Raw genomic sequence first — 22,579 nt, 5'->3', positions numbered from 1 at the left:
CGTGAGTGAGGAGGTAGTTAATGAAGGGATTTGCTGTGTTGTATTTACTCATTATAAAGAAGAATGGAGACAGTGGTGTCACGCTGGTCTTAAATCATTATCTTCTCAGATAATCCGGATTAAAAAGTGTGTAAAGTCCAATCTTTACTCCTCTCATCTACTCAGTCTGATCACGACTATCAATTAAAAGGCTAAAAATAATTTTAAAATTAAATATTAAACAGAAAACTGCAGATGAGCCAATCAGCATATGAATCTGGAATGATTGACAGGTGCTATAACAAAGCATCATCATCATCGTTTAAATCATATACAGCTTGTTGTTAGGTTCTAACGCTAGTTCAGTAATGTGCTAATGAGTGTGTAGTGATTTAGCAGTGTTTATCACCTCGCTATAATCTTTAATATACACATGAGTGTGTGTGTGTGTGTGTGTGTGTGTGTGTGTGTGTGAGAGAGAGAGAGAGAGAGAAAGAGAGTAATGTAAACAAGAACCCTGGACAAAAAGCCCTGTGCAACAAACTATGTCTTCTAGAATCAACCATTAAAGACCCCCAGAACCTTTTGGAGTCTACAATACACCAGCTGAGAGTTGTACAGTGGTGAGCAGTTAGTTCTTGCTTGATTCCTCCGATAAAGTGGTAGCATTAGCGAATGTGGCTGATCTGTAGTGAGTGATTTCAGTCTGATTCCAGGTCTGAGTAATGCCATATTGAGGAAAACAGCCCATTTATTTTTTATCTGATGTTCAGAAAATTGTCCTCATTGTTAAAATTTAGTAACCGCCTGCTCCTGATGAGCAGAGTGGTGAGAATGATAGGAAGAGGATTCCTTAAGAGAGTGAGAGCACAAATGCCAGTCCAATTAGTGGGGAGGTAGAAATAGGCCTGGGAGCCACATATCCAATACCAATCTGGCTTAAACAGTGATCCTATCCTGCCAGGGTGGAGAAGTGAACATGGTGGGGTGCTGCAGGAGCAGCTGGGAGTGTATTCTCCTAGAATAATTAAGTTTGAAAAGACTGGTAGGGCACCTAAATCCTCCCCCTGAACGATGAACACAGACCGTGGTATATGACAATGCCATGTGAAAGAACAAGGAGTGCATTCAGTGGAACTGTTGTTGATAAAATGCCCCATTGTCCATCGATAAAGATTACCACGTGCCATTTCAGTGAGAGTAACATTAATTGTAGAACTAAGGGAATGCAGGGAAGAGGGGTTGTCTACTGAGGATGGCAGAACGGCACATGTATAGCAGTGAGTCGAGATGTTATGCTGGCGAGCAGTGAGATTAGCATATTGCCAAAGGGTGTTATGTGAGTAAAGGTGAAGCCCTGTGATTAGTGTGGGAGCCAGGAGATACAGAGCCATAAGGCTAGATAATAGAGGAGTGGTTTCATTGGGAGGATCAACTTGTATGTGCTCCCAAGTCTAGTGCAATAAAATCTATATGTGTTAAGGTGAGACGAGAAGAGCCCCCCTAAGGCCTTTGTCAGGTGAGCTTGTTCTAGTTGGGCACCATTTCAGTCTCCTGGCGTGGATCCCCTGGGGTTGAGAGTCAGTGAGTACAGCAGTGTGAGTTGTAGGAGCTCCAAAGGCGGCTTCTCCAACTTTCCAGGGGTTGAGACTTTTCACCAGTACTGCATCACCTGGGAGAAAGGGGTGAGTAGGTTTCTCTGCAGGTAAAGGGAGAGAAGCAGAGACATTACCATGCACACTGTTCAATTTTTCAATTAAGGTTTATATCGGCCTATAATCGCCGATAATCACACTCAGGTCACCTGTAAAAGAAACACCAGGGATAGCTTTAGTCCACAGTTGGAACTGGTCTGCCCATTATAATTTCAGAAGGAGATCATTGAGACTTTGGATGTGGTGTCATTCGAATCTCACAGAGAACAGCGGGTGAGCGCAGTTTAGCAGTGTAGCTGGCCACCTCTATATGTCCCGCCTCATTGGTATGTGTTGACAACAGCGTGCATGGGATGTCGACAAGGGCAACAGGAATTACCAGGTCATCCTGTGTCTCTTGCTTAGGAGAAACAATGGAGGATAACGACAAATTGGATGGGGTGCAGTTTTATGGCTTTTATTTCAGTAACACTAGCAATGTTTGAATCGGTATGAGCGTCAGAGTTACGAGAGTTAGAGGGCGTGACAGTAGTGGAGTCAGCTGTACTTCCTGAATAAAAGGTTAGTTTGAGCACTATCGAGCAGACACAGACACACAAAGTTCAAATGGCAAGTATGTTAATTTACCCCCAGAATGTGTTTAATTCTGGGGAAGAGTTTTTCTCGGATGTGTGTGTACGGTGTGTGTGTATGGTGCGTGTGTGTGTGTTTATGGTGTGTGTATGTTAGGAAGTGCAGCTCCGTCGTGTGTTGTAATTTGGTCTGATCTGATGTGTTGGACTTGGTTGTTCTGGTCTGGAGGGTCAGTGTGGTGGTGGTTAGTAGGTGTTGGAGGTTGTTCTGGTCTGGAGCGTCAGTGTGGTGGGGGTTAGTAGGTGTTGGAGGTTGTTCTGGTCTGGAGGGTCAGTGTGGTGGGGGTTAGTAGGTGTTGGAGGTTGTTCTGGTCTGGAGCATCAGTGTGGTGGGGGTTAGTAGATGTTGGACTTGGTTGTTCTGGTCTGGAGGGTCAGTGTGGTGGTGGTTAGTAGGTGTTGGAGGTTGTTCTGGTCTGGAGGGTCAGTGTGGTGGGGGTTAGTAGGTGTTGGAGGTTGTTCTGGTCTGGAGCGTCAGTGTGGTGGGAGTTAGTAGGTCTTGGAGGTTGTTCTGGTCTGGAGGGTCAGTGTGGTGGGGGTTAGTAGATGTTGGACTTGGTTGTTCTGGTCTGGAGGGTCAGTGTGGTGGTGGTTAGTAGGTGTTGGAGGTTGTTTTGGTCTGGAGGGTCAGTGTGGTGGGGGTTAGTAGGTGTTGGAGGTTGTTCTGGTCTGGAGCGTCAGTGTGGTGGTGGTTAGTAGGTGTTGGAAGTTGTTCTGGTCTGGAGCATCAGTGTGGTGGGGGTTAGTAGGTGTTGGAGGTTGTTCTGGTCTGGAGGGTCAGTGTGGTGGGGGTTAGTAGGTGTTGGAGGTTGTTCTGGTCTGGAGGGTCAGTGTGGTGGTGATTAGTAGGTGTTAGACTTGGTTGTTCTGGTCTGGAGCATCAGTGTGGTGGGGGTTAGTAGGTGTTGGAGGTTGTTCTGGTCTGGAGCGTCAGTGTGGTGGGGGTTAGTAGATGTTGGACTTGGTTGTTCTGGTCTGGAGGGTCAGTGTGGTGGTGGTTAGTAGGTGTTGGACTTGGTTGTTCTGGTCTGGAGGGTCAGTGTGGTGGTGGTTAGAAGGTGTTGGAGGTTGTTCTGGTCTGGAGCGTCAGTGTGGTGGGGTTAGTAGGTGTTGGAGGTTGTTCTGGTCTGGAGGGTCAGTGTGGTGGGGGTTAGTAGGTGTTGGAGGTTGTTCTGGTCTGGAGCATCAGTGTGGTGGGGGTTAGTAGGTGTTGGAGGTTGTTCTGGTCTGGAGCGTCAGTGTGGTGGTGGTTAGTAGGTGTTGGAGGTTGTTCTGGTCTGGAGGGTCAGTGTGGTGGGGGTTAGTAGGTGTTGGAGGTTGTTCTGGTCTGGAGGGTCAGTGTGGTGGGGGTTAGTAGGTGTTAGACTTGGTTGTTCTGGTCTGGAGCGTCAGTGTGGTGGGGGTTAGTAGGTGTTGGAGGTTGTTCTGGTCTGGAGCGTCAGTGTGGTGGGGGTTAGTAGGTGTTGGAGGTTGTTCTGGTCTGGAGCATCAGTGTGGTGGGGGTTAGTAGGTGTTGGAGGTTGTTCTGGTCTGGAGGGTCAGTGTGGTGGGGGTTAGTAGGTGTTGGAGGTTGTTCTGGTCTGGAGGGTCAGTGTGGTGGGGGTTAGTAGGTGTTGGTGATCCTGAGAGAGGGGTCTGTTTGCTTTTATCAGCTCTTGGTATTGCATAGCTTTGGAATGATGTGATTGGCGGTCACTGAGTTTGAGGTGTTTCCAGAATTTGATTGGCTGTTTCTGTATTATAATTAGTGTATATTTGCATAATTCTGCGCTGTGTGTTGTGTGTTGATGAACTTGTAGGATATTTGTGCAGAATTCCGCATGCAGGGTTTCAGCTGGACGTTTGGTGAATTCTTGATGTGTTAGTGAACCCACACCTCACTGCCATACAGGGCAATCTGCTCAATTACTGACTCGAATATTTTCAGCCAAATTCTAACAGGAATTTCTGTCTCTCGCACTATCTGTCTTTCTCTCAGTGTGTCTGTCTATCTGTCTGTCTATCTGTCTGTCTCTCAATTCAATTCAGTTCAATTCAAAGGATTTTATTGGCATGATTGTTTACATACAAAATTGGCAAAGCTCTGTTTCTCTCTCTCTCTCCCTCTCTCTGTCTCTCTCACTCTCTCTCTCTCTCTCTCTCTCTCTCTCTCTCTCTCTCACACACACACATTTTTTCCATCTTGTGCACTTATGTCACTCTCCCCTATACTCTAAGTTAGCAGTTGTTGCTAAGCAACAAGTAACTATTCCTCATTGAGGGTTATACCGGAGGAAGAGAGAGAGAGAGAGAGAGAGAGAGAGAGAGAGAACAAGAGCGAGAGGAGGATGGCGAGATGAAGTTAGAGAGGGGTTAGACACTTGCGTCACTTGCCCCGCCTATGTTGCATCACTAATGGTCAGTTTGCCTCCTGTGATAGGAAATCTCCAGCTCTCATAGAAAATAAATGACTTCCAGCCACGTCATCGTGTCACTGCTGGTGTGTGTGTGTCTGTGTGTGTGTGTGTGTGTGTGTGTGTGGATTGAATATCTCACACACAAGCATCATTAAGAAGGAGGTCAACTCTAAATCCATCTCTGTCCTTCTCTCCCTCTCTTTCTCTCTCCATCTTTCTCTCTCCCTCTCTCTCTCTTGCTCTCTCTCTCTCTTGCTCTCTCTCCCTCTCTCTCTCTCTTTCTCTCTCCCTCTCTCTCTCTCTTGCTCTCTCTCTCTCTTGCTCTCTCTCCCTCTCTCTCTCTCTTGCTCTCTCCCTCTCTCTCTCTCTTGCTCTCTCCCTCTCTCTCTCTCTTGCTCTCTCTCTCTCTTGCTCTCTCTCCCTCTCTCTCTCTCTCTTTCTCTCTCCCTCTCTCTCTCTCTTGCTCTCTCTCTCTCTTGCTCTCTCTCCCTCTCTCTCTCTCTTGCTCTCTCCCTCTCTCTCTTGCTCTCTCTCTCTCCCTCTCTCTCCATCTTTCTCCCTCCTCTCTCTCTCTCTCCTCGATTAATGTCAACAATCGTGCTGAAGTGGATGTTACTGTAAACAACACCACAGACACTGGGGACAGTGTTAGTGTTAGTATCGACTCCGGCCTCAATGACTGCACTGACCCTGTAAGACACTGCACTGACCCACACCGAGACAACACACACTGCAGAGTTATAGAACACTATAGCTGAGCTGGAAATAGGGGGAGAGAAGATGGACGAGGTGGTGGAATCGTCCAAACAGCCGCAGGAGAACTGCCCAGAGTGCAGCGCAGGAGCTACAGGAGGAGAACCGCTCACAGATATGGAGGAGGCAGAGCTCAACCCAGATCAGCCAAATAACTTCGACTTTTCAGAACTGCCTGAACAACTTTACACCACAGAACACATTAACCGGGTTTTAGAACTGATGGAACATCTCACTGACAAACTGCTTCCCAGACAAAGAAAACTTTATCAAACCTTCACAACTCGCAACAAAAAGTGAAAACCTGAACGTGCTCTCACCACGGAGACGGGTCAGATTCGGGAAATGGACAGGGAGACGGGTCGGACTGAGGAAATGGACACGGAGACGGGTCGGACTGAGGAAATGGACAGGGAGACGGGTCGGACTGAGGAAATGGACAGGGAGACGGGTCGGACAAAATGGACACGGAGATGGGTCGGACTGAGGAAATGGACACGGAGACGGGTCGGACTGAGAAAATGGACAGGGAGACGGGTCGGACTGAGGAAATGGACACGGAGACGGGTCGGACTGAGGAAATGGACAGGGAGACGGGTCGGACTGAGGAAATGGACAGGGAGACGGGTCGGACTGAGAAAATGGACAGGGAGACGGGTCGGACTGAGGAAATGGACAGGGAGACGGGTCGGATTGAGGAAATGTATATGGAGACGGGTCGGACTGAGGAAATGGACAGGGAGACGGGTCGGACTGAGAAAATGGACAGGGAGACGGGTCGGACAAAATGGACACGGAGACGGGTCGGACTGAGGAAATGGACAGGGAGACGGGTCGGACTGAGAAAATGGACAGGGAGAAGGGTCGGATTGAGGAAATGTATACGGAGACGGGTCGGACTGAGAAAATGGACAGGGAGACGGGTCGGATTGAGGAAATGGACAGGGAGACGGGTCGGACTGAGAAAATGGACAGGGAGACGGGTCGGACTGAGGAAATGGACAGGGAGAAGGGTCGGATTGAGGAAATGGACAGGGAGACGGGTCGGACTGAGAAAATGGACAGGGAGACGGGTCGGACTGAGGAAATGGACAGGGAGAAGGGTCGGATTGAGGAAATGTATACGGAGACGGGTCGGACTGAGAAAATGGACAGGGAGACGGGTCGGATTGAGGAAATGGACAGGGAGACGGGTCGGATTGAGGAAATGGACAGGGAGAAGGGTCGGATTGAGGAAATGTATACGGAGACGGGTCGGACTGAGGAAATGGACAGGGAGACGGGTCGGATTGAGGAAATGGACAGGGAGACGGGTCGGATTGAGGAAATGGACAGGGAGACGGGTCGGATTGAGGAAATGGACAGGGAGACGGGTCGGATTGAGGAAATGGACAGGGAGACGGGTCGGACTGAGAAAATGGATATCAGCTGCAAGAAAGGCCTTAATATTAACAGCACTGTGGTCTTTCACACAGATCTCTGACTAGAGTGGATTTATAGTAAGACTGAAGGGGTTGGGGTTCCTGGGTGGAGGGTCTGATGGGGTTCTTTTTAAAAATGTAAATACTACACTGATGCATTAAATTCATCTTAAAAGTCAAAAGACTCTCTCTCACCATCTTTCTCTCCCCTTCTTTCTCTCTCCTTCTTTCTCTCTCTCCCCACCTTTCTGCCCCTCTCTCTCCCTCTCTCTCTGTCTCCCACTCTCCCTCTCTCTCTTTCTTTCTCGCTCTCTCTCTCTCTCTGTCTCCCTCTTTCTGTCTCGCTCTGCCTTTCGGTCCCTCTCTCTCTCTCCCACTCTCTCTCTCCCTCTCCCTCTTGCTCTACCTCTCTCTCCCCACCTTTCTGTCTCTCGATCTCTCTCTCTGCCTTTCTGTCCCTCTCTCTGTCTCCCTCTTTCTCTCTCTCTGCCTTTCTCTCCCACTCTCTCTTTCTCTCGCACCACCTTTCTGTCCCTTTCCCTCTCTGTGTCCCTCTCTTCCTCTCTCTCTGTCTCATTATCATTCAGAGTTACTTCCTGATCTTATTACCACCATTTAAAGACAATAAATAAATAAATAAAACACTGAACACTGCACTCATTCCTGAAATACAGAAATACACTGCTGTAGTCTGTTATATACTGTACAAGTCATTCCATCTCAAGTGGTCAAATAATTATAAAGTTGGTTGCTTGCTTGTTTTTAATTGTACTAATTATTTTGAGTGACTACGTCCATGTACTGGCTTTGCAAAACCACCAGTTTTTTGTTGTTGTTTTTTATTTTACTACTACATGTGTCATGGCATGTTGGTTATACAGCTGTTAATGGAAGGCTCTGTCTCCTGGCTCAGGATGGTCCTAGCTCCTTGGAACAGGAAGGTATGCATGGTCTGCAGGTGGGCCTTAGCCGCCTGACACCAGGCATAAACCTCGATGTTAGAGGATGCTGCTCCACAGAGGCTTCATCAATATGATAAATCAGCCCTCCAGCTTGAGAATCTTACATAATTGCTAGAAAAGTTGTCCACTGCACTGGAGAAAGCATACTTTTCTTGAGGTTCAACCTGAGCCCCAAGCCTTTGATGTGGGTGAGAACAACATCTCGATGTTGAATTGCCAGTTCCCTGGATCGTGCAAGAATTAACCAGTCATCCAGGTAGTTTAGTACACGGATGCCCCAGAGTCACAAGAGAGTCAGAACAGCATCCATGCACTCTGTGAAGGTGTGAGGGGATAAAGCTAACCCAAAGGGAAGAACCTGATATTTGTATGTGTTCCCTCCAAACGCAAACCTCAGGAACATCCTGTGACGGGGTGATATTCCAATGTGGAAATATGTGTCTTTTAGATCTATTGTCACAAACTAATCCTCAAATTGAATCTGTGGAAGGATAAGTTTGAGAGTCAGCAACTTGAACCTGTATGTCTGAAGAGTACAGTTCAGATGACTCAGGTCTAAAATTGGCCGCATACTCCATAATCCATAATAATGGATTGGCCGCATACTCCATAATAATGAGCACACCTCTGAACTGGTCAAGCTCTGAACTGGACCCGGTAACCCTTTTCTACGGTAGACAGAACCTATGGAGACACATTTGGCAGTAGTATGGAGTGCCACCGTATGTCCAGCTCACACAGCAGGTCTGCTTGGTAGGCCTGCAACGCTGCCATTGTATGCAGTGACCCACGAGTGAGACCCGCTGCCACATAGGCCTTGCCCACCAATGCAGAGGTGGCCTTACACAGCTTGGATGGCAAAGCCAGCCCCCCTCGACAGACCCAGAAGACAGAGCAAGAGATAGAGCAGCGCTCGTCTCCGACTCCTCTTCCAGATCCATACGCGATCCCCAGGACCTGGGTTGTCTGCTGTGAGGCTCTGAAACCCAACACCCTTTGGCCAAGAAGAGAGCGAGCTGCGAGTGGAGCTGCCTGATTGTAAGGCGTTCACAATGCACACAGTCAGACCTCTCGAGGCTGCCCTGATGTGCCCCACCCCGAGACATTTCACTCAGAAAGTGTGTCCATCCTCCCCGTGATGAAACGGCAGCAAGGTGTAACAGACTTCCTGAATTCTCTCACTCATACTTTTCTCTCTCTTAAAGGGACAGAAAAGTAAAGAGGTTTTTCTTTCTTTTTTTGAAAGATCAAGAGGAAATGAAGAGTAATTTTGTGAGCGTTACACAAACGTCTTGCGGAAGATAATTAGGTTGACAACGCGGGTTACAGGTGCCATTTTTATATCACACGACGCGCTTAATCGCCACGTCACCCGATCAGGGCAGGCCTATAAATGAGCGTGATGTTACACAAGCTTCAGATACCGGTCATGCGCGAGGGCGCTTCCCACAGCGTGGAGCTCACGCAGCGTTGAGTTCCCTCCAAAAGGGAACACAAACAGAAAAAACATCCCATAATAGCATGTTACAGATTGGATTATTATTATTATTTATTTATACTTTAATTTTAATGTTTTAATTGTATAAAAAATAAACAAAAAAAAAATGAAACCATTAAATCCTTAAATCAAAAACTGCTTTTGTAATAATTTTTTTTAAACAAATCAATAAGGAAATTCGCTCAAAAGTATAAACTAAATAAAATATCCCACAATAGCATGTTAGCTTGTTACCGAATCAGATCGGATTATTACTAATCACGCCAGTGTATATCGCATCTGTTCCATCTGTACTGTTTATTCACTAATAAAGGACTTGGACAGGTTTACAAAGTGACCTCGCCTTGATTGCCAAGAAAGACTCACTTTAAAAAATCCTTGGACTTGATTTAGTGTCGCACGACTACTTTAACAAAGTGACACAGCCTTTACCGAGCTGGCACAAACAGCTACGGCAAAGATGCTAAATCATGGTACAGTTATTAACGGTCCCCAAAACCAGTTTTATTTTCTCTATTCCAGACTTTCAGCCATCAGATGTGGAGTGAATCTCTAGTTTACGGTCATGAATATTGTGTTATATTTGTGTGAATTCTCTATCAGGACAGATGTTGGGTTTTATTTATATCTTTAACATATATATACAGCATATCTGCTGCTGCCTGAACATTAAGCTCTTAAATTTGTGGAGAGTTCTCGGCTAATTAAATGAATAGGTTGCACTGATTTATAAGCAGCACTCAGCCACTGATGGAAACGAGGGCAGATTAAAAGGATGGAGAGAACGAGAGAGAGAGAGAGAGAGCGAGAGAGAGAGAGAGAGAGAGAGAGAGAGAGAGAGAGAGAGAGAGAGAGAGAGAGAGATTAAATGGATGTGAGGCTGAATAATGCAGAGGTCTGAGGAAATTGTCTCGGCTCTAATGTGAGCTGAATGTTGATGTGGACGGATGGAGGCTTGGCATTGGGGCTAAACAGGGCTAAAGCGAGTCAGGCTTAATTTAACGCCACAAGATGAATTTTAGAATTTCAAAACCCCCTGTTTAAGAGCAGTACTGTGTGTGATCAGAGACGAAACAGTGGAGCTTGTGCTTTAAGCTCTGGTTTACCTCTTTAGCTCATCTCTTAGATCACCTCCTTAGCTCGTCAGTTCATTTGAGCTTAATTTATTCGAGCTGATCCTTAAGCTGATCTTTAAACTGATCTTCAAACTGATCGTTATGCTGATCTTTAAGATGACCATAAAACTGATCGTTATGCTGATCTTTAAGATGACCATAAAACTGATCGTTAAGCTGATCTTTAAGCTGATCATTAAACTGATCTTTAAGCTGACCATTAAGCTGATCTTTAGGATGATCTTTCAGATGATCTTTAAGCTGATGAGGTGATCTATAAGCAGTGGACAGTGGGGATTCTGTGTTAGACATGGACTGAGCATTTTTGGAGAATTGAGCTCGAGTGAATGAAAATGAGATAAACGCAGATCAATTGCAGACTGCATAACGGCTGTGACGTTGATGAACTCGGTTCAGTGTGACGGGAACAGCAGGAGGTGTCTGTTCACTCCAAACTCTGTCGTCTCTCATTTGGGAATCTGAATAATTTCTTACATGCGCCGCTTTGACGAACATAAATTAGTGTGACGGTAAGGCAGGGGAGTGTGTCACAACACATTCGCTAATGCCTGTGAGAAAGCAGAGTGAAGTACACTACTCTGTGTAGATCCTAAATTCTTTACACTTACCGTACTGTATCCTACATACTACTATATATACTGTACTGCATGCATTCATACTACACACTACACATACCATACTACACTCCGAGAAAAATACTCAGCGAAATCTTTTCGTGACAACATGCACAATTGTACACACTGCGTCTTCAATCATGCTCACATGCATACATCATACATCATACATATACTAGTATCATCCTTTGAGTTAAAACAACAGTCTGCTAGCCTACAAAGCCAATCCATTGCTTAACCCCACGCTACTGGTGATTACACTGTTATTGTTACACAGTTATTACACAACCCCATAACTAGTTAAAAACCTAATCATATACTCATCATATACCACCCTGTGTACTGAATACTATACTCATCATACACCACCCAGAGTACTGAATACTATACTCATCATACACCACCCAGAGTACTGAATACTATACTCATCATACACCACCCTGTGTACTGAATACTATACTCATCATACACCACCCAGAGTACTGAATACTATACTCATCATACACCACCCAGAGTACTGAATACTATACTCATCATACACCACCCAGAGTACTGAATACTATACTCATCATACACCACCCTGTGTACTGAATACTATACTCATCATACACCACCCTGTGTACTGAATACTATACTCATCATACACCACCCAGAGTACTGAATACTATACTCATCATACACCACCCAGAGTACTGAATACTATACTCATCATACACCACCCAGAGTACTGAATACTATACTCATCATACACCACCCAGAGTACTGAATACTATACTCATCATACACAACCCTGTGTACTGAATACTATACTCATCATACACCACCCTGTGTACTGAATACTATACTCATCATACACCACCCTGTGTACTGAATACTATACTCATCATACACCACCCTGTGTACTGAATACTATACTCATCATACACCACCCAGAGTACTGAATACTATACTCATCATACACCACCCTGTGTACTGAATACTATACTCATCATACACCACCCAGAGTACTGAATACTATACTCATCATACACCACCCTGTGTACTGAGTACTATACTCATCATACACCACCCTGTGTACTGAATACTATACTCATCATACACCACCCTGTGTACTGAATACTATACTCATCATACACCACCCTGTGTACTGAATACTATACTCATCATACACCACCCAGAGTACTGAATACTATACTCATCATACACCACCCAGAGTACTGAATACTATACTCATCATACACCACCCTGTGTACTGAATACTATACTCATCATACACCACCCAGAGTACTGAATACTATACTCATCATACACCACCCAGAGTACTGAATACTATACTCATCATACACCACCCAGAGTACTGAATACTATACTCATCATACACCACCCAGAGTACTGAATACTATACTCATCATACACCACCCAGTGTACTGAATACTATACTCATCATACACCACCCAGAGTACTGAATACTATACTCATCATACACCACCCAGAGTACTGAATACTATACTCATCATACACCACCCAGAGTACTGAATACTATACTCATCATACACCACCCTGTGTACTGAATACTATACTCATCATACACCACCCTGTGTACTGAATACTATACTCATCATACACCACCCTGTGTACTGAATACTATACTCATCATACACCACCCAGTGTACTGAATACTATACTCATCATACACCACCCAGAGTACTGAATACTATACTCATCATACACCACCCTGTGTACTGAATACTATACTCATCATACACCACCCTGTGTACTGAATACTATACTCATCATACACCACCCAGAGTACTGAATACTATACTCATCATACACCACCCTGTGTACTGAATACTATACTCATCATACACCACCCTGTGTACTGAATACTATACTCATCATACACCACCCAGAGTACTGAATACTATACTCATCATACACCACCCTGTGTACTGAATACTATACTCATCATACACCACCCAGAGTACTGAATACTATACTCATCATACACCACCCAGAGTACTGAATACTATACTCATCATACACCACCCTGTGTACTGAATACTATACTCATCATACACCACCCTGTGTACTGAATACTATACTCATCATACACCACCCAGAGTACTGAATACTATACTCATCATACACCACCCTGTGTAGTGTTGCTTTTCTGACTCATCTCTTCTTAACTTTATCATTGTGGTTAGAAATGAGAGTATTTTGGGTTTAGGACACTCTGAAATGGCCGATATTCCATGTCCAGAGAGTAGATAGAGTGTGCTGTAGGGTTTGTGACAGTGTGTGTGTGTGTGTGTGTGTGTGTGTGTCACTCTGAAGGAACAGACTGTAACAGAATGAGGTGGATGAGTGATGATAATAGATTTATGTGGTATAATTGAGTGTGTGTGTGTGAGGTGAGTGTGTGTGAGGTGAGTGTGTGTGTGTGTGAGTGTGTGTGTGTGTGAGTGTGTGTGTGTGTGGGGGGGGGGTTATGGGTTATGTGTAGGAGATGTGAGGAGATTAATGACACACTGTACATCTCTGATTCACCACCTCATCCTCACACACTCTTTAATTACAGATCTGCAGCAGTCTCGGCCATCACGTCTCTGAACTTTACCATCTTGTACATTAAATATTTATTCTCAGTGTTCATTATGGTAAAGAGGCCAGTGCTGTGATGCCAATTACACACACACACACACACACACACACACACACACACACACAGCACCATCACATCAATTGTTTTTTACCAGTAGTACTGACACAACCACTATACACCCACTTCTGTGTGCGTGTGTGTGTGTGTGTGTGTGTGTAGTGTAGTAAATATTGTGTGTGTTTGTGTTGTGCTGTTATTCATACCGCAATCTGTGACTATATTTGTCTCTGTCTGTCTGTCTGTGTCTACCTACCTGTCTGTCTGCCTGTGTCTACTTGTCTGTCTTTCTGTTTGTTTGTCTGTCTTTGTCTACCTGTCTCTCTCTGTGTCTGTCTGATTCTTGCTCTGTCTGTCTCTCTGTGCTTGTTTATTTTTCTACCTATCTTGTCTGTTACTCTCTTTCTGTCTGTCTGTCTGTTTCTCTACCTGTCTGTTTATATGTCTGTCTGTTTATATAACTGTCTGTGTGTCTGGCTGTATATCTGTCTGTCTCTTGGTCTCTCTGTGTGTCTGTTTATCTGTCTCTCTGTCTGTCTCTCTGTCTGTCTGTCAACCTGTCTTGGTCTATGTGTCTCTCTCAGCGTCTCTGTAAATGTGGAGGCTGTAATGTTGATTAATGTGCTTTGTAGTGATGTGTGTTGCTGTAATTTCCCATCATGCCCTCCTCCATCTCTATCTCTCATCACCTGTCACGTCGAATATGTCCTCAATACAGAGGAGGAGGAGGAGGAGGAGGAGGGACATAATCATCCATCATTATTCTGTTTTGTTGTGTTTATTTCACAGATGTACTCTAGCCTTGTGTGACTTTTCTATTTTAAGACAGGAGTGAACTTTTAAACAGTGATGTATAAATCACACTAATGTTATATTATTACATTTAAAAGATACTCTAATCCTGTCTGCTTTCCACAGAGCTGCTGAGTTCTGGATCCTGATTGGTCAGAAGGTGTTGATTAATTTTCTATAACAGCAGCTCTGACAGTAGTGCAGGTTTATATTAATGTGCTCGTTCTAATACAGTGTGTGTGTGTGTGTGTGTGTGTGTGTGTGTGTGTGTGTGTGTGTGTGTGTAATTGGTGTTAAAGTGCTGCTTGTCTGCATTAATTAAAGCCAAGTCACTTGTGTGGTTCATTAGAAATGTCTGACATTTAACACTAACACCTTCTGCCCTTTACTTCATGTGAGTGTTATATTTATGTGTGTGTGTGTGTGTGTGTGTGTGCCTAGAGTCTCTTCCTCCACCCTTTTTGCTCTGTGTGTGGGAAATATACAGGAGACTGTAATTAACCTGTAGAAAACCTTTCTAACCCTGCCCTGACCTTTCTAACCCCACCCTTTTCTTTAAAACCCCACCCTTTTCTTTATAACCCCACCCTTTTCTTTCTAGCCCGCCCTTCCCTCCATTTCTCAAACACACTGAATAACATACTTTGCTATATCGTTGTCCTTCTGCTCGACCCTGTTTAGTTCCCAGACAGCGCCCTTTCACTCTCATTGTCTGTTTGTCTCAAACACACACACACACACACATACACACACACACACACACACACACACACACACACACACACACACATACACACACACACACACACACACGCTGCAAGATTTATTACCCGTCAATTCAGACACACTGGGAAATGTCAGGCCATCGGACGGTGATTAGTCACTGACCTGGAGGTTGTTGTGCACTCAAAAAAAAAGTGTGTAATTTGAATTGTGTAATGTACTCTCAGTGTAATTGTCTGCTTTTGTGTGTGTGTGTGTGTGTGTGTGTGTGTGTGTGCAGGATGTTCAGCGGGTCAGCAGTGTGGAGAAGAAGGACATTACGGTGGTCAGCGAGGTGGGCTGGATGACCTCGGTGAAGGACTGGGCCGGGGTCATGATCTCCGCACAGACACTCACCGGACGCGTGCTGGTGAGTCTCTACATATGACCTCTGACCTCTACCTTACACCTCAGTTCTGCTTCTTCAGGAAGTTGTAATTGGCATTTCTAATCCCGGTTACAGGTGTTCATATGGTTATGGGAGTTAGGGGTGTTTATATCGTGGTCACGGTTAGGGGTGTAGTGATGAACACACTGTGAAAGGCTGCGATAAAGAACTTTTTAATTACATTAAAAATGACGGTTTACTCTTACTCAGGTAAATACTGTGCTGTGTTCTGTTCATGATGGTGAACATGAAATGGTGTCCACTACATCTAGTGCACTAGGTAGGATGTTATAGCCTAGGAGGATACCGTAGGTATGGTCTGTGTGTTAAATAAGAAATGGTGTTGGAGCATGTTGAGTCACAGGACGAATATTTCCACATGTAACTTTTACATTAGTGCTAGAAATATGTGTTTATCTTTTCATTTTAGTTTCTTATACTTTTAAGATGATGAGTCATTTGCAAAGAGTAACTACACCTTTGAGTGTGTGTGAGTGTGTGTGAGTGTGTGTGAGTGTGTGTGAGTGTGTGAGATGTATAATGGGATGCTGGCGTGTAGTAGCGCCTTTAGTCCCACTGAGCATGTGCAGTAAACAGTGTTAGCATTAGCCGCTGGCTGAAGTGGTTGCTATGGCTTCCAGGCTGTTCAGTAACGTGGCAGAGTTAAGAGCCAGACAAATGCCCAGACACACACACACACACACACACACACACACACACACACACACACACACACACTGAGTCATCATATGATCCACAAACCATCATACAGATTAATATGAGCCATGATTTATAATATTAATAATTAATCATAATATTAATAAAAGCCATCATACATACCTGTGTGTGTGTGTGTGTGTGTGTGTGTGTGTGTGTGTGTGTGTGTGCGAACATGTGCGTAAGTGCACACGTGTGCATGCATGAGTGTGTGGGTGTGTGTGATGTAAGCACGCCATGACTCAGCTGCAGCTGCTGGACGATGAATGAAGCTCATCACTGGTGTGTGCGTGGGTGTGTGTGTGTGTGTGCGTGTGTGTGTGTGTGTGTGTGTGTGTGCAGAAACCTTGAGCATTATAGTATGTTTGACTGACCTAGTCTGTAGCCATGGTAACAGCAGCTTCATGTAGCACAGCAGACGTGTGTGTGTGTGTGTGTGTGTGTGTGTGTGTGTGTGTGTGTGTGTGTGTGTAATGTTGAACACTGCTGTGAGCTTGTTAATTAGTGGTGTTATTAAAATATCATTGGAATAAATAACTAGAGAGTCACATACACAAACAACTGCTGCATTCGTTTCCTTTTAAAGTCCGACACGAAGTCAATTAAAATTCAGGCAATTAATTTCCCACCAAAATACAGCTTCTGTGATAACAGAAAAAAACAACGATCGGTTTGAGACCATCGTGTTTGGAGAACATCGTGTTTGGAGGTTTTCTTGTTTAGAGACTTCTTGATTTGACACCGTCTTGTTGGGACACCATTCTGTTTTGAAGGCCGTCATGTTTGATTAATGTCTCGTTTCGACGCCATCTTGCTTCCAGGCTGTCAGGTTTGGATGTCTTCACGTTTGGAGGCTGATCTATATGGACACCGTCTTGTTTGGAAGCCATCTTGTTTGGTGACCAGACCAATGTTATGGAGACCACCATATAAAATGACCGTACACAGATAGCACAGGCTAATCAATAACCACATCGCAAACAAACAGACTAGAGACTGAGAAGAAGGAAACTAGGATGAGGAAGTGGGGAAACAAGGAAACAGGGTTACCACGGAAACTAGGACACTACAAACAGCAATGGGACGCAGCTTAAAATTACAGCGGTAACATGCAAGACACATTATAAACTAAAAAAAGGTTATAAGGTCACAAGTGCACACAGGTGACACTGATAAATCGGGGGTGGAGCCAGAACAGGAAGTAAACAGGACATGGGCATTTAAGCAGAATCTTTTTGACTGTGGTTATTTTATGTGTATTACCCATACTGCACTGTGAGCAGTGAGTTGGTTTATGGTAGGTGTTCAAACGTGTGTCATGAAATGAGGTTATCATCTGGAACATGGAGCTGGAAATAAGATGATAAGGGCAATAATCTCATATGCTAGATGCTAAATTGCGAATTAGCATGCAAGGTGTTAGCTAGCTACTTCACAGGCTACTACACTGTAGAAGTTATGACTAGCGTCTGTAAATTGTTACTCTCCTCAACCATGTAGTGTTTTAAGGTTCCTCAGTGACTGTTCCTAATCAGACCTTACATATCAAGCTGTGTTATTTATTTATTTATTTATTTATTTATTTGTTTGTTTATTTGTTTGTTTGTTTGTTTGCTGATCTTTGCCTAACTACAGTGCAGCGAATCACTCTGTGAGTGCGTGTGTAGAATATTCCACCAGCGTCTGAGCTGGTAGACAGGAAATGTGTCTCGGGCACGAGGACTTTCTCAGTGCGTCCTGAAGCCCGTCCTGCTCACCACGAGAAGCTGAACCAGAAGACCGGAGCGTACGGGGTGAAGCAGTGTGCATGTGCACCATTAATTACATTCATTAATCATTAATTAAGAACAGCAGACTGAGCTGTATTTTCCTCTCCAGTGTCCTAAATCCGTTTAGTGTCATCTATATTAATGAACTCCAGCTCTGATTGGCTGTCAGTCCTAAACACTGTTACTACATTATATAAACAATGTCGCTCAAATGCTAGTACAGTCTTAATAGCTGACACGTTAGGGCGAATAAATCCAGTGTAAACAGCCGTAAAGTCCGGACAACACGTACAGTTTAATTCACAAGCATGCCTGTTTATTCACGCTAATGAATATTCATCGGTACTTACAGTGTGTTTCCTGCGTATCTGATTCATTCAGCCTGTGATACCGTTCAGGAGATGGAAATTGGGCTGGTCAGATGAAGTCTTGTGTTTTAAACAGACGCAGCTGGAAAGGTGTCACGGAATACCTCGGGAGGTTTGACCAAAGACTCCATGTTCCCGTGTGAGAGCTGCTTCGACGCGGCGTCCTCGCGTTCTGTCACGGAACATGGAGAATGCTTTGAGTTCATTAACGTGAAATTAATGAACTGTTATTGCACAAGTATATAGTTATTACAGATGACACCTGAGACCTGCAGCCAAAAATGTTCAAAAACTGCAAAAAAAAAAAAGTTGATGGTAATTTTAATGATCAGTCCGGACGTGTTTTAACAGCGCAGTCACGCCCATAAATCCCCCGGCCGTGCTGGAGCATCACAGCAGAGGGTTGGGTGATTAAACATTTGAGTTCAGGCTTGATGGAATAGGAAGCACACACACACACACACACACACACACACACACACACACGCACACACACACACACACACACACACACACACACACACACACGCACACGCACACACACACACGCAGTGAGAACAATAAAGGTGTACTAATGAGGCTTATTGAGAAACAGGAGCACAGTGAAATTCCATGGGAACAGGAAACCGTGACCATATAAGGAAAGGGAGAGACCAAACGTGATGGACGCTTTGCAGCTTTAATAAAAATAAATAAATAAATAAAGTATTAAATGATAAGTAAGAGGCGTGTATACGGTTACCCGTGTGAGGGGCCAGAATTCACATCCTTGCCTTTTTGTCTTCTTAAACGAAGTCCTATTTCAGAAGAGGCTTCAGTGCACGTGGGTTAGTCGATCTGGATTAAAGCTGATATTCACTACACATTCTGCTGCGTATTTAATATTCATGATCATTATTTCTTCATATATATATATATATATATATATAATATCTCCAGCACAAACATGTCCGTTGCCGAGGACGGGGGCGTTTCAGTAAATATGCTTTTCCCTATTAGCAGATAGCGGAATAGTTATTTATTAACTTTTAAAGATATTTCTACATTACATTTTTTATAAAATACCTAATAAACGCGCACTGCTGTTTTCCCTGTGCAGTAACGATCCACACATTTCATTTGATCTGATTTCTAAAAACCATGTTAATGTTATTAGGATATCGTTCTAGGTTTCTCTGGGAAAGTTGATTCCAGATGTTAGGATGGTGGTACACCGCACATATTTTCTGATTTCCGCACATTTTATTTGAGAAGTATTCAAACCGAGAGACTCTGACGGAGTTGCACACAAGAAAATGTGTAATTTCACCAACTAATAAACTCTTACTTTAGGAAATAAGCAGCTAATGATGTTTAGCCCTGCTTCAGCCACGTTTCCAATCAGCCAGCTCCATTTTCCCACCTGACTCATGCATGAGGACCAGAACCAGATGACAGCCTGTTTTTCTCAGAACAAGCCAGGAAATCGTTCAGCTGATTACATAAACAAGCCATGTGTCCAAAGCAATAAGAATTTGAATTCGTGTAGCATCTTGTACATGAAATGAAAGTTTTTACATCTTCATGAATGCTACATAAAAGAATGCTTAAACATGTAAGAACGCTACTGAACCCGCTGTGAGGGTGAGAGAGGGTGTGTGTGTGTGTGTGTGTGAGAGAGACAGTGTGTGGAGGAAGACCTGAGAGACAGACGGGTAGAATTTGAGCACTTTCAAAACACAACAGAAATCACGTGCAGCTTTCGCTCCATCAGGTTCAAGTCGATGCTTGTTGCCATGTGTACGTTTGTGTACGTGTGTGTACGTGTGTGTACGTGTGTGTACGTCTGTGTGGGTGTGTGTGCGTGTGTGGACATGTCTCGCAAGCTCTGCCAGGCGGTCTCACACTCTGTCTCGCTCTCGCTTATGGGTTACGGGAAGCAACTGAAAGCATAAAAGAGACACCAAGCAACTCGAGCTAATAAACAGAGCTTCACCTGCTGGGTCGACCCGCCTCTTCTCCACCCACAGCTGACGCTCGACCCCGCCTCCACCGCCACAAATGCATAAACACTTAGAGAATGCGTTAACATTTTAAACAATAATGTACTATTTTAGAATTGCTTCATCTTAATCCTTCTCACTTTGTAGATTAAGACTAGTTACGTGTGTAACTTCAGTGAACACCGGATACCTGCGAGGTGGAGAGTGCTATCTGAGCTCATGCTCAGGTGTTTGCTCAGGTAGACCATCATGAAGTTGTCCAAAGGGCACAGAACATGACATTGTCTAGTATAAAAAATTTGAGAGCTAGGTAGACTGCCCTTACTTCCAGCTGTTTGATGTGTTCTGCTGTGAGACTGGGGCTCCACACGCCTCGCTGTGGTAGCACACTGCTCACTAGCCTGTGAGGGAGGTGTCCGTAGTGACTCCGCAGTCTCTCTCCGATGGGACACCACTATCCGGTTTACTCAATAGAGGTATATCTCGTGACCTTCTCTCATTCCAGCAGGCCAGGATTTCCAAGAAGACAGCTGACTAAAGCTGTGGTTAACATCTACGCATCCTCTGCAGGACGTGGCCCTGCACGTAGCGACCCGCCGAGTGGATAACGCTCTAAATGTAACTTCATGCATACGAACAGTGCGACCTGCTCAGCTCCGCAGACTGCAAGGAGGATGGACCTCTTCTGGACGGCCTGCTCGCTGGTGGTGGGGTCGTCCGAATACAGACGTACACTTATGCCTCCTGCATGTGATGTCAGGAACACCTGTGGTACTAAAGAGGGGACTAGAGGAAGGCAAACCTCACTAGTGCGTCAGAGTGTTGAGAACATGAAGACGCGCGTTACACGGAACCAACCTCGTCGCTGCATGGCGTCTGATAGTTCAGTTCTCCCACATCTAGAAATGGACAGAAACCACCATCCTTCTTCTGAACTAGGAAGTAGGTTCCTTGTTCTGAACCAATGCGGCGAATTTGATGGGGTCTGAAATTGACGAGGACACGGGTTCAGAAAGTTTGGCGGCCACCGGCAGTGTCATCAGGGCCCAGTGGTTCCATGTAGCCGCTGCCCAGCGAGGAGCTTTTTCAGCTGTAAAGCATCCTGTCATCAGCTCCTGTCCTGCATGGTCAGCCTCCAGGGGACCTTATTGATCATAACTATTGTTGTATTGTTGTGTAAATACACACAGGTAAAGGATAAATGCTTTCATAAATAAATAACTGCCTCCGATCTCCATTTTTCAGCAGTTCACTACTAACCTCTCAATCTGTAATAAAACCCTTTCACTGAAATGTGACTTTGTGGTCTTACATGCTTTCATTTAACTTTAAACAGGTACTGTGTGAAGGCATCTCTCAGGCTTTTACACTAAGCCTGTTAGTCTGTTTGTGCAGTTCAGAGTTGCTCGGGAGAGGTTTGTGTAAACTTATCTACCATGCTAATTCATAAAAGGAATGACTAAGTGCTTAGGAAGGAAGTCTGTTAACTACGTGATAATGCAGGCAGTCTATCCATGTGACGGGACACAGGGCACAGGAGATATATGGAACTTGTTCTTAATGCAGTTTGGAGGGAGTTTGTCATAACGTGGTATGTGTGAGACAGCTGTTAGCTTGTCGTGATGTGGTATGTGTGAGACAGATGTTAGCGTGTCGTGACGTGGTATGTGTGAGACAGCTGTTAGCTTGTCGTGATGTGGTATGTGTGAGACAGATGTTAGCTTGTCGTGATGTGGTATGTGTGAGACAGATGTTAGCTTGTCGTGACGTGGTATGTGTGAGACAGATGTTAGCTTGTCGTGATGTGGTATGTGTGAGACAGATGTTAGCTTGTCGTGACGTGGTATGTGTGAGACAGATGTTAGCGTGTCGTGACGTGGTATGTGTGAGACAGATGTTAGCTTGTCGTGACGTGGTATGTGTGAGACAGATGTTAGCTTGTCGTGACGTGGTATGTGTGAGACAGCTGTTAGCTTGTCGTGATGTGGTATGTGTGAGACAGCTGTTAGCTTGTCGTGACGTGGTATGTGTGAGACAGCTGTTAGCTTGTCGTGACGTGGTATGTGTGAGACAGCTGTTAGCTTGTCGTG

General features: G+C 44.7%; 1 protein-coding gene and 1 long non-coding RNA gene across 19 annotated transcripts in view; one reads left to right on the top strand and one right to left on the bottom strand.

The window, feature by feature from the left end:
* Positions 1 to 22,579, top strand: part of LOC108273798 (calcium-activated potassium channel subunit alpha-1) — a 104,886-nt gene that overhangs the window by 5,526 nt on the left and 76,781 nt on the right. For 17 of the 18 annotated variants that reach the window (XM_053685251.1, XM_053685252.1, XM_053685247.1 and 14 more), the window contains exon 3: positions 15,507 to 15,635. In XM_053685251.1, coding sequence (XP_053541226.1) covers positions 15,507 to 15,635 — 129 coding nt within the window. Of the gene's footprint in view, positions 1 to 15,506; positions 15,636 to 22,579 lie in introns of those variants that run through there. The other variant, XM_053685253.1, reaches the window with a different exon arrangement.
* On the bottom strand, positions 15,314 to 19,338 carry LOC124628794 (uncharacterized). The gene is made up of 2 exons (XR_006983478.2): positions 18,490 to 19,338; positions 15,314 to 17,260 (listed from the first exon to the last, which is right to left on the bottom strand). It is a non-coding gene; the product is annotated as an uncharacterized LOC124628794 (long non-coding RNA).

This window comes from Ictalurus punctatus, chromosome 13 (assembly GCF_001660625.3).
Source record: "Ictalurus punctatus breed USDA103 chromosome 13, Coco_2.0, whole genome shotgun sequence".
NCBI lineage: Eukaryota > Metazoa > Chordata > Actinopteri > Siluriformes > Ictaluridae > Ictalurus > Ictalurus punctatus.
Note: the sequence above shows the minus strand (reverse complement) of the source record. Positions and strands in the feature narration are given on the sequence as shown.